The sequence below is a fragment of the Oncorhynchus clarkii genome, chromosome 18, assembly GCF_045791955.1.
Source record: "Oncorhynchus clarkii lewisi isolate Uvic-CL-2024 chromosome 18, UVic_Ocla_1.0, whole genome shotgun sequence".
NCBI lineage: Eukaryota > Metazoa > Chordata > Actinopteri > Salmoniformes > Salmonidae > Oncorhynchus > Oncorhynchus clarkii.
The window spans coordinates 5780996-5793402 of NC_092164.1; the positions used below are offsets into that span (position 1 = coordinate 5780996).

Genomic DNA, 12407 nt, shown 5'->3' on the forward strand with positions numbered 1-12407 from the left:
AGTGTTCACGGGTGTCCTGACGAGAAGGAAAACTTTTAGAACTATGTCAGGCAAAGTCGGTCATTATCAGCTCATTGTTATGGATGTATCTTAATGAGTTGAACAGCTAACAAGTTACTGTTATTACTGTTATTCTGTCTGCAGACTAGGTCGTGATTGTGTTCGTCGTAGCTGGCTGGCAAACGAGATAGTAACGTTATGGCAACGGAGCATAAGGACGAACGACTGGGTCGCGTCTCTAGCAACCAACAAATGAGAAAGTATGAATTCGCTTATATAAATGAAAATATAAACGAAACAAATTTTATTTCAACCGGTAAATATGTGCTTCGTATTGTTTTCTTTGGCAACTGTGGTATACGCGGGATAAACAGCTTAAACAAACGCAACGGAATAAACGTTATTCTTGGTGCGGAGGTGGTGACTGTGTGTAGCCGTAGTTGTCTCGGAGGCGTTTACGTATCCACCAATCCACAGAACGGATAGGCGGGAGCTAGACAGCCCGTGGTGGCGCGTTGGGCGGAGAGACCTGTAATTATCTTGTTATGCAGCGATCAAAACAACTGGGACTTCAGTGCGTTTAAAACAAGATCACTGACCTCATGATTTGATCTCGTATTTTTCAGAGATCCCAGTTGTTTCGAACTCGGCATCAATATGTCTATAATTATTGAGTAGACGCAGGTCTAGCATCCGCGTATCCACCTGAAATCCATAAAGCAGAAATGCTAAACTGACCTTAGATCAGGCATTCTACTCCGATTCACACATCGAAACCGAAACAAGGTAAATGCGTTTGGTTTTTATATTGTCAATGGCAGTCGACATATACTACATCTCGCTCTGAGTTGAAATTAGTGTTGTTTAAACTGAAACGGGTAAGTTCTACTTCATGCATGATAGATCCAGTTTTCTGCTAAGTTATGGCATGATTTAGGGTGCGTTCGTAAATTCACTCTGGCTATCTACTCCGATTTCAGAGCACTCTCGTCTGAGTGCCAGAACGAACGCTCAACACCGGTTAAATATGACCGGTGTCAGTCAACGTCAAAATATTTTTTTTTGCCAGCAGCACAGTTACAGTCACCAATGCTCTAGATAACATGACAACCGCCTAACCAGCTCTGCTAAGTTGAGTAAAATGGTCAGAGTGAGGCGTTCCCTAATTCTTGTCTGGACGTAGCTAGCAAGCTAGCTAACTTTAGCCAGTTAGCTTGGGTGCGTGACTGCCGTTGTGTGGTCATAACGCTCGGATCAACCCCACTCCTGACCAGAGCCTCCAGTGTGGCTCTAAACGCGCATAGAGCAAAACGCTTTGAATTTACGAACGCCCAGAGGCCACTCAGACACTCCAGAGCGAATTTACGAACACCCAGAGGCCAATCAGACACTCCAGAGTGAATTTATGAACACCCAGTGGCCACTCAGACACTCCAGAGTGAATTTATGAACACCCAGAGGCCAATCAGACACTCCAGAGTGAATTTATGAACACCCAGAGGCCAATCAGACACTCCAGAGTGAATTTACGAACGCCCAGAGGCCACTCAGACACTCCAGAGTGAATTTATGAACACCCAGAGGCCACTCAGACACTCCAGAGTGAATTTATGAACACCCAGAGGCCACTCAGACACTCCAGAGTGAATTTACGAACACCCAGAGGCCAATCAGACACTCCAGAGTGAATTTATGAACACCCAGTGGCCACTCAGACACTCCAGAGTGAATTTATGAACACCCAGAGGCCAATCAGACACTCCAGAGTGAATTTATGAACACCCAGAGGCCAATCAGACACTCCAGAGTGAATTTACGAACGCCCAGAGGCCACTCAGACACTCCAGAGTGAATTTATGAACACCTAGAGGACATAGTCATAAATAGGCTAAACCTCCACATGACCATGGTTTATTTGCATACCATTCATTCTAGGTGATGAACCTCTCAGAGGAGAACAGGACAGTCGTGGTCTCTGGTGTACCAGACACACTGTCCAGCAGCCGCATGGCAGACAAACTGGTTATTCACTTCCAGAGGTCCAGAAGCCACGGAGGAGATGTAGAAAACATCAAGTACCCGACCAGCTTCAAGGGGGTGGCTTTTGTTACATTTGAAAACACCAGAGGTAACAGAAATACTGTAACAAAAGTGTTCTTCGCTGGGATGTAGTTTTGTTACATATATGCCTATAGATCATAACAAAACAATTATTGTAACAGATGCTGAGATGGTAATCAGAAAGAAGCAGATAATGTGTGACAAGGAGTTCCCTCAAGACTACCCTATCACTGTATTCAAATTCACCCAAGACGTGAGTACAGTCAAGCAATCAGATCAATCAACAGTAAATGTTTCTATTCCAGCATGGAAGGAACAGTAGCACACAGTCCAATACACATACTGACTGATCCTATATTCATCATGCCATAGGTGTTGTTCTACGTGAACGCTAAAGTGGACCTGTCAATCTTCGGTGACGAGGAACAGCAGGAGACCGTGATCCAAAGCTTGCAGTCTGCTCACAGATCAGTGAGGATTTGCCTTCTACCCAGCCAGGAGGGTAAAGCTTCAGTGGAGGGACCCTTCTCTGCCATCAGGGACCTGAGAGAGGACCTGCTCCAGGGGGCCACTGCCAGCAGCAGCAGTCACCCAGGGGAGAAGCACGGGGCTCCATGGAGCTCTGGTTACTCCCTGACCTCAGTGGCAGCAGGGAATGGGGTATCCCAGGTCAGCAGCAGTCACCCAGGGGAGAAGCACAGGGCTCCATCGAGCTCTGGTTACTCCCTGACCTCAGTGGCAGCAGGGAATGGGGTATCCCAGGTCAGCAGCAGTCACCCAGGGGAGAAGCACGGGGCTCCATCGAGCTCTAGTTACTCCCTGACCTCAGTGGCAGCAGGGAATGGGGTATCCCAGGTCAGCAGCGGTCACCCAGGGGAGAAGCACGGGGCTCCATCGAGCTCTGGTTACTCCCTGACCTCAGTGGCAGCAGGGAATGGGGTATCCCAGGTCAGCAGCGGTCACCCAGGGGAGAAGCACAGGGCTCCATCGAGCTCTGGTTACTCCCTGACCTCAGTGGCAGCAGGGAATGGGGTATCCCAGGTCAGCAGCAGTCATGCCTGGGAAAAGCACAGAGCTCCATCTCCATCAAGCCATGATCATTCCCTGAGCTCTGTGGTAGCAGAGAGTAGGTCTTCCAGGGTCAGATCTGGTGATGGTGCTGAGGTGGACTTCCGGGTCAGCCGTTACACCTGGGAGAAGAAGAACAGGGCAGCTGCATCAAGCGCTGATCATTCTCTGTCAAGCTCTGTGGCAGGAGGGAGTGGGGCTTCTACAATAAATCAATCCTTGGAAAAGCACCGCAGTGCAGCTCCATCAAGCGCTGATCATTCTCTGTCAAGCTCTGTGGCAAGAGGGAGTGGGGCTTCTACAATAAATCAATCCTTGGAAAAGCACCACAGTGCAGCTCCAAGCTCTGATCATTCTCTGTCAAGCTCTGTGGCAGGAGGGAGTGGGGCTTCTACAATAAATCAAGCCTTGGAAAAGCACCGCAGTGCAGCTCCAAGCTCTGATCATTCTCTGTCAAGCTCAGTGGCAGGAGGGAGTGGGGCTTCTACAATAAATCAATCCTTGGAAAAGCACCGCAGTGCAGCTCCAAGCTCTGATCATTCTCTGTCAAGCTCAGTGGCAGGAGGGAGTGGGGCTTCTACAATAAATCAATCCTTGGAAAAGCACCGCAGTGCAGCTCCAAGCTCTGATCATTCTCTGTCAAGCTCAGTGGCAGGAGGGAGTGGAGAATCCAAGGTCGTCAGCATCAGTCACACATTAGAGAAGTACATCGCTCCATCAAGCTCTGATCAATCTCTGAGCTCCATGGCATCAGGGAGTGGGGAATCCAAGGTCATCAGCAGCAGTCACACATTAGAGAAGTACATCACTCCGTCAAGCTCTGATCAATCTCTGTCAAGCCCAGTGGCAACAGGAACTTCCAAGGTCATCTCAGGTGGTGATGTTGACATGGAAGAGGAGTCCACGTGGGTGGACACAAACCTATTTCTTTACATTCAGAGATTTTCTAAAGACCAGTTTGACCAATGTTTTAGGAACCACGGTGTGTCAGCTGTGTTCGGTGACAGTGACGTGGCCGACCTGACTCTGATATCGCTGAGAGGGCGCCGCGACAGCAAGGGTCTCTCTGAAGTCCAACTGACCATATCAGAGCTGACTGATTTGGTCGCTGTGTGGCAGTCAACCCTGAGAATCCACACGATAGACTACAGAAGGCAGGACCTGCGTGAGAGAAAGAGGCTGCTGCAGATCTGTGCCGAGGCGAACACCCTTTATGAAGACGTTCTGTACGTGCAGAAGGAGCTCAGTGTCCGGGTCATCGGTCCCTCTATTTCCAGTCATCTCTTTACTGAGTGGGTGAAGGATCGAAGAGATCAACCGGATAAAGAGGTCTTCTTGTAGTGGTGGTCAGAACGTGGATCATTTTAGCGTTCTGCAATAGCAGCTAGTGCACGGAGAGCCTTTTTTTGCGCGGTATATATTGATAGCACTGTGAGACGTTTTCAAGAGATTTCTGTGACAACTAACTAGAATTGAGTTTGTGTTTATTTGCTGTGTCTCAACAAGGATGCTGTTTTGTGTCAAGCTAGCCATGAGGGCATAACGAGATAATAGACTAGAAACTACATGTTAATGAGTCAACACTAGAGGGTGCTGTTGTACCGAATATACACAATTTGTTCCATTAAATCAATTATTTCTGTGTGTCCTGACTGTCGATCCACCTGTGTATTTATTTGGGACTGTAAGCCACCACCTCAGCTGAGATCATGCATGGGACAAATTAACTGTGTCATCAAGGTCAATATCTCCTGTCCCAACCATGATTGACTAAGTACAGTACCAGTCAAACGTTTGGACACACCCATTTTCTACATTGTAGAATAATAGTGAAGACATCAAAACTATGAAATAACACATATGGAATAATGTAGTAACCAAAAAAAGTGTTAAACAAATCAAAATATATTTTATATTTGCGTTTCTTCAAAGTACCCACCCGCCAGGTCGCTGTTGTAAATGAGAACTTGTTCTCAACTTGTCTACCTGGTTAAATAAAGGGGAAATAAAACATATATTTAAAAAAAATGTTTATTACCTTGACGACAGCTTTGCACATTCTTGGCATTCTCTCAACCAGCTTCATGAGGTAATCATCTAGAATGCATTTCAATTAACAGGTGTGCCTTGTTAAAAGTTCATTTGTGGAATTTCTGTCCTTCGTAATGCATTTGAGCCAATTAGTTGTGTTGTGACAAAGTAGTGGTGGTATACAGAAGATAGACCTATTTGGTACAATACCAAGTCCATATTATGGCAAAAACAGACCAAATAAGCAAATAGGAACAACAGTGCATCATTACTTTAAGACATGAAGGTCAGTCAATCTGGAAAATGTAAGAACTTTGAAAGTTCAGCTGCAAAAGCCATCAAGAGCTATGATGAAACTGGCTCTCATGAGGACCGCCACAGGAAAGGAAGACCCAGAGTTACCTCTGCTATGATGAAACTGTCTCTCATGAGGACCGCCACAGGAAAGGAAGACCCAGAGTTCCCTCTGCTATGATGAAACTGTCTCTCATGAGGACCGCCACAGGAAAGGAAGACCCAGAGTTACCTCTGCTATGATGAAACTGTCTCTCATGAGGACCGCCACAGGAAAGGAAGACCCAGAGTTACCTCTGCTATGATGAAACTGTCTCTCATGAGGACCGCCACAGGAAAGGAAGACCCAGAGTTACCTCTGCTATGATGAAACTGTCTCTCATGAGGACCGCCACAGGAAAGGAAGACCCAGAGTTACCTCTGCTATGATGAAACTGTCTCTCATGAGGACCGCCACAGGAAAGGAAGACCCAGAGTTACCTCTGCTATGATGAAACTGTCTCTCATGAGGACCGCCACAGGAAAGGAAGACCCAGAGTTACCTCTGCTATGATGAAACTGGCTCTCATGAAGACCGCCACAGGAAAGGAAAACCCAGAGTTCCCTCTGCTGTAGAGGTTAAGGTCATTAGTTACAGTAACTGCAGCCCAAATAAATGCTTCACAGACTTCAAGTAAGAAACACATCTCAACATCAACTGTTCAGAGGAGACTGCGTGAATCAGGCCTTCATGGAAGAATTGCTGCAAAGAAACCACTACTAAAGGACACCAATAATAAGAAGAGACTTGCTTGGGCCAAGAAATATGAGCAATGGACATTAGACCGGTGGAAATCTGTCGTTTGGTCTGATGAGTCCAAATGTGAGATTTTTGGTTCCAACCGCCGTGTCTTTCTGAGACGCAGAGTAGGTGAACGGATGATCTCTGCATGTGTGGTTCCCACTGTGAAGTGGGGAGGTGTGACGGGTGGGGGTGCTTTTGCTGGTGACACTGTCAGTGATGTATTTAGAATTCATGGCACACTTAACCGGCATGGCTACCTAAGCATTCTGCAGCGATACGCCATCCCATCTGGTTTTCACTTATTGGGACTATCATTTTTTTTTCAGTAGGACAATAGCCCAACATATCTCCAGGCTGTGTAAGGGCTATTTGAACAAGCGAGTGATGGAGTGCTGCATCAGATGACCTGGCCTCCAGAATCACCCGATCTCAATGGAGTTTAATTAGTTTGGGATGAGTGGGACCGCAGAGTGAAGGAAAAGCAGCCAACAAGTGCTCAGCATATGTGGGAACTCCTTCAAGACTGTTGGACAAGCATTCCAGGTGAAGCTGGTTGAGAGAATGCCAAGAATGTGCCAAGCTGTCATCAAGGAAAGGGTGGCTACTTTGAAGAATATAAATTATATGTTGATTTGTTTTACACTTGTTTTTGGTTACTACATGATTTCATATGTGTTTTTTCATAGTGTTGATGTCTTCACTATTATTCTACAATGTAGAAAATAGTAAAAATCCTTGAATGAGTAGTTGTGTCCAAACTTTTGACTGGTACTGTATGTCATCAAGGCTAATATCTTTCGTCCCAATCTCGTAACTATGCACAGTGCATTCGGAAAGTATTCAGACCCCTTGACTTTTTCCAAATTTTGTTACGTTACAGCCTTATTCTAAAATTGATTCATATTTTTTTTTTTCTATCGTCAATCTACACACAATACCCCATAATGACAAAGCAAAAACTAGTTTGTAGAAATACCCATTTAAATAAGTATTCAAACCCTTTACTCAGTACTTTGTTGAAACACCTTTGGCAGCGATTATAGCCTTTTTGGGTATGACGCTACAAGCTTGGCACACACATTCAGAGACTTGTCCCGAAGCAACTCCTGCGTTGTCTTGTCTGTTTGCTTTGGGTCGTTGTCCTGTTGGAAGGTGAACTTTCGCCCCAGTCTGAGATCCTGAGCTTTCTGGAGCAGGTTTTCATAAAGGATCTCTCTGTACTTTGCTCCGTTCATCTTTCCTTGGATCCTGACTAGTCTCCCAGTCCCTGCCGCTGAAAAGCATCCCCACAGCATGATGCTGCCACCACCATGCTTCACAGTAGGAATGGTGCCAGGTTTCCTCCAGACATGACACTTGGCATTCAGGCCAAAGTGTTCAATCTTGTTTCTCATGGTCTGAGAGTCCTTTAGGTGCCTTTTGGCAAACTCCAAGCGGGCTGCGATGTGCCTTTTACTGAGGAGTGGCCACTCTACAGAGATGCTTGTCCTTCTGAAAGGTTCTCTCATCTCCACAGAGGAACTCTGGAGCACTTTCAGGGTGACCATCATTTTTTTGGGTCACCTCCCTGACCAAGGCCTTTCTCCCCCAATTGCTCCATTTGGCCGGGCGATCAGCTCTAGATGGAGGCCACTGTGTTCTTGGGGACCTTCAATGCTGCAGAAATGTTTTGGTACCCTTCACCAGATCTGTGCCTCGACACAATCCTGTCTCAGAGCTCTACGGACAATTCCTTCGACCTCAAGGCTTGGTTTTTGCTCTGACATGCCCTGTCAACTGTGGGACCTTATATAGACAGGTGTGTGACTTTCCAAATCATGTCCAATCAATTGAATTTACCACAGGTGGACTCCAGTCAAGTTGTAAAAACATCTCAAGGATGATCAGTGGAAACAGGATGAACCTGAGCTCAATTTCAATTCTCATAGCAAAGGGTCTGAATACTTATGTAAATAAAATATATATATATATATTTTTATATAGAAATGTGAGAACATTTCTAAAAACCTGTTTTTGCAGTGTCTTTATGGGTTGTTGTGTGTAGATTGATGATGAAAATGTAAATTTTGATGAAAAAATCAATTTTATAATAAACCTTTAATGTAGCAAAATGTGGAAAAAGTCAAGGGGTATGAATACTTTCCGAATGCACTTTACAGTATGTCATCATGGCCAATATCTCCCATCCCAACCTCATGATTAACTATGTCATCAAGGCCAATATCTCCCATCCCAACCTCATGATTAACTATGTCATCAAGGCCAATATCTCCCATCCCAACCTCATGATTAACTATGTCATCAAGGCCAATATCTCCCATCCCAACCTCATGATTAACTATGTCATCAAGGCCAATATCTCCCATCCCAACCTCATGATTAACTATGTCATCAAGGCCAATATATCCCATCCCAACCTCATGATTAACTATGTCATCAAGGCCAATATATCCCATCCCAACCTCATGATTAACTATGTCATCAAAGCCAATATCTCCCATCCCAACCTCATGATTAACTATGTCATCAAGGCCAATATATCCCATCCCAACCTCATGATTAACTATGTCATCAAGGCCAATATATCCCATCCCAACCTCATGATTAACTATGTCATCAAGGCCAATATCTCCCATCCCAACCTCATGATTAACTATGTCATCAAGGCCAATATATCCCATCCAACCTCATGATTAACTATGTCATCAAGGCCAATATCTCCCATCCAACCTCATGATTAACTATGTCATCAAGGCCAATATATCCCATCCCAACCTCATGATTAACTAGGTCATCAAGGCCAATATATCCCATCCCAACCTCATGATTAACTATGTCATCAAGGCCAATATATCCCATCCCAACCTCATGATTAACTATGTCATCAAGGCCAATATATCCCATCCCAACCTCATGATTAACTATGTCATCAAGGCCAATATATCCCATCCCAACCTCATGATTAACTATGTCATCAAGGCCAATATATCCCATCCCAACCTCATGATTAACTATGTCATCAAGGCCAATATATCCCATCCCAACCTCATGATTAACTATGTCATCAAGGCCAATATCTCCCATCCCAACCTCATGATTAACTATGTCATCAAGGCCAATATATCCCATCCCAACCTCATGATTAACTATGTCATCAAGGCCAATATATCCCATCCCAACCTCATGATTAACTATGTCATCAAGGCCAATATCTCCCATCCCAACCTCATGATTAACTATGTCATCAAGGCCAATATATCCCATCCTCATGATTAACTATGTCATCATGGCCAATATCTCCCATCCAACCTCATGATTAACTATGTCATCAAGGCCAATATATCCCATCCCAACCTCATGATTAACTATGTCATCAAGGCCAATATCTCCTATCCCAACCTCATGATTAACTATGTCATCATGGCCAATATCTCCCATCCAACCTCATGATTAACTATGTCATCATGGCCAATATCTCCCATCCAACCTCATGATTAACTATGTCATCAAGGCCAATATCTCCCATCCCAACCTCATGATTAACTATGTCATCAAGGCCAATATCTCCCATCCCAACCTCATGATTAACTATGTCATCAAGGCCAATATATCCCATCCCAACCTCATGATTAACTATGTCATCATGGCCAATATATCCCATCCCAACCTCGTGATTAACTATGTCATCAAGGCCAATATATCCCATCCCAACCTCATGATTAACTAGGTCATCAAGGCCAATATATCCCATCCAACCTCATGATTAACTATGTCATCAAGGCCAATATATCCCATCCCAACCTCATGATTAACTATGTCATCAAGGCCAATATATCCCATCCCAACCTCATGATTAACTATGTCATCAAGGCCAATATCTCCCATCCAACCTCATGATTAACTATGTCATCAAGGCCAATATCTCCCATCCAACCTCATGATTAACTATGTCATCAAGGCCAATATATCCCATCCCAACCTCATGATTAACTATGTCATCAAGGCCAATATCTCCCATCCCAACCTCATGATTAACTATGTCATCAAGGCCAATATATCCCATCCCAACCTCATGATTAACTATGTCATCAAGGCCAATATATCCCATCCCAACCTCATGATTAACTATGTCATCAAGGCCAATATATCCCATCCCAACCTCATGATTAACTATGTCATCAAGGCCAATATATCCCATCCCAACCTCATGATTAACTATGTCATCAAGGCCAATATATCCCATCCCAACCTCATGATTAACTATGTCATCAAGGCCAATATCTCCCATCCCAACCTCATGATTAACTATGTCATCAAGGCCAATATCTCCCATCCAACCTCATGATTAACTAGGTCAGCAAGGCCAATATATCCCATCCCAACCTCATGATTAACTATGTCATCAAGGCCAATATATCCCATCCCAACCTCATGATTAACTATGTCATCAAGGCCAATATCTCCCATCCAACCTCATGATTAACTAGGTCATCAAGGCCAATATCTCCCATCCCAACCTCATGATTAACTATGTCATCAAGGCCAATATATCCCAACCTCGTGATTTTGTGTGGTTCTCCTCTCATGCAACAGGCCGGATCTCTGTCCCTTTGGGCATTTCTTTCATGCTTGTTTTCATTTTGTGGTCATCTGGTATCAGAGCACGTTATGGAACGGGTCAACACAAGGCGGACAAATGTTTTATTATTTTCATGTACAACCTCTTTTTGGGCTTAGTTGTAGTCAATTAGCAGTGTGCAAATTATTTTAATTATGCTCCGACCATCCGCTCTGACCGAAATGGTCCCGCTGCTGAATCTAGTTGCCTACCCCTGTCATATAAGATCAACTATGATTTGCTTTCATACACAAATGGCATCTTCTTCCACACAGGGGTTCACCCAATTATGATTTAATGGGCAGGCTAGCCAGCCAGGCTAAAGTCTAGGAACACAGTAACGTGTTTGTCATTCTACACCAAGCTTTGTTCTTGGTACAATGTTTTTCCCTTACACAGCAGTTTAATTTGTTTTTGGCAACTGTTCTTTAAACATGTTGCTAGTGGTGATTTTAATACATTTCCAATTGAACCCGTCCCTTAATTAAGAAGACAAGCTCATAACTAATACCTCTGAAGTCATTCAAATAGCAGATGCTGACCCATAAATCCTCATTATTACTGCTGTTGATTAATAGATATATTCAGGCCAGTATTTGTATAATTTTAATCTGTAGGCAGCCTGTTCTCTACACAACCGTGTCTGGTACAGTGTGGTTCATTTGGGATCTTTGGCGTTCCCACCAACGTCCATGACTATGTTTGGGATATTTATTTCTCCCTCAAAAAGGACAAGTGGACCAATATAACGTTTGTACTATGGGGGATAGTAGATTGACAGAAGCTAGTGTTTTTTCTGTTGGTTAGGCCTACTCGTCTGGTTGGCTGATGAAAGTACATGTGGACAGTTCTTCTAGCATCTTCAATATGAACGCAGTTGCGTCGCCGATGTGTCTGTCTTCACTTGTAGCTGAGATGCCTGTGAGAAGGATCTGATCACTTGATGCTGATTGGCTAATAAGAATGGCGATATCTGAGAGAGCACACATTGTATCACGCAGCCTGGTGAAGGGAATTATAATGATTATATTCAGGGGCACAATGGTCACTGGCCGCAGAAGGCAAGGATTCTTTTTTAGGGGGCGGGGGCATTCCCACCACGCAAGGGGGAAGCCGCCGGGAGATTCAAGGCATTATCAAGTGCTTGTCAAATTGTGAATGAGAGACTGATGAAGTATGTACAGCTTGCACAAGAAACAAAGTGGAGCTCAAGCCTTTCATGTGACTGTTTTCAAATCCTCATTAGAGTCGTGTCATGCAGCCTTAAGAATGTATTAAAAGTCTTTGTTAACCTCTCAACACAGCATGCACACTCCCTCAGAAATTGTTTGGCGAAAACATTCATCTTTGTTCAATTGTATTCTTCATACTATAAAATAATGCCACAGAATTCTAAGCGCATTATGTCTGCTAAAGGAACTAGTGTAGCCCACAGCCATATGGCATAGCCAGATCAGGGCCTAACATAAGGACAACTCAGAGTAGGCTATTCTGTTCTTCTGAAATATCATGTTTCTTTAGACCTGTCTAAGATAAATAATGGATTTATTG

The 12407-nt window shown here is 44.2% G+C and overlaps 1 protein-coding gene across 2 annotated transcripts; it reads left to right on the forward strand.

Moving 5' to 3' along the window:
• The first annotated feature begins 545 nt into the window (after nucleotides 1-545).
• Nucleotides 546-4782, forward strand: LOC139372405 (uncharacterized). 2 transcript variants are annotated; one of them, XM_071112114.1, is made up of 5 exons: nucleotides 546-786; nucleotides 1936-2128; nucleotides 2223-2314; nucleotides 2434-2730; nucleotides 2824-4782. In XM_071112114.1, exons 2-5 carry the CDS (start codon nucleotides 1939-1941, stop codon nucleotides 4468-4470), a joined length of 2226 nt encoding a protein of 741 aa, XP_070968215.1. In that variant the 5' UTR covers nucleotides 546-786; nucleotides 1936-1938; the 3' UTR covers nucleotides 4471-4782. The 2 variants fall into 2 exon arrangements, with proteins under 2 accessions (XP_070968215.1, XP_070968214.1); XM_071112113.1 differs by lacking the exon at nucleotides 546-786 and adding an exon at nucleotides 798-878.
• The last annotated feature ends 7625 nt before the right edge of the window (nucleotides 4783-12407 follow it).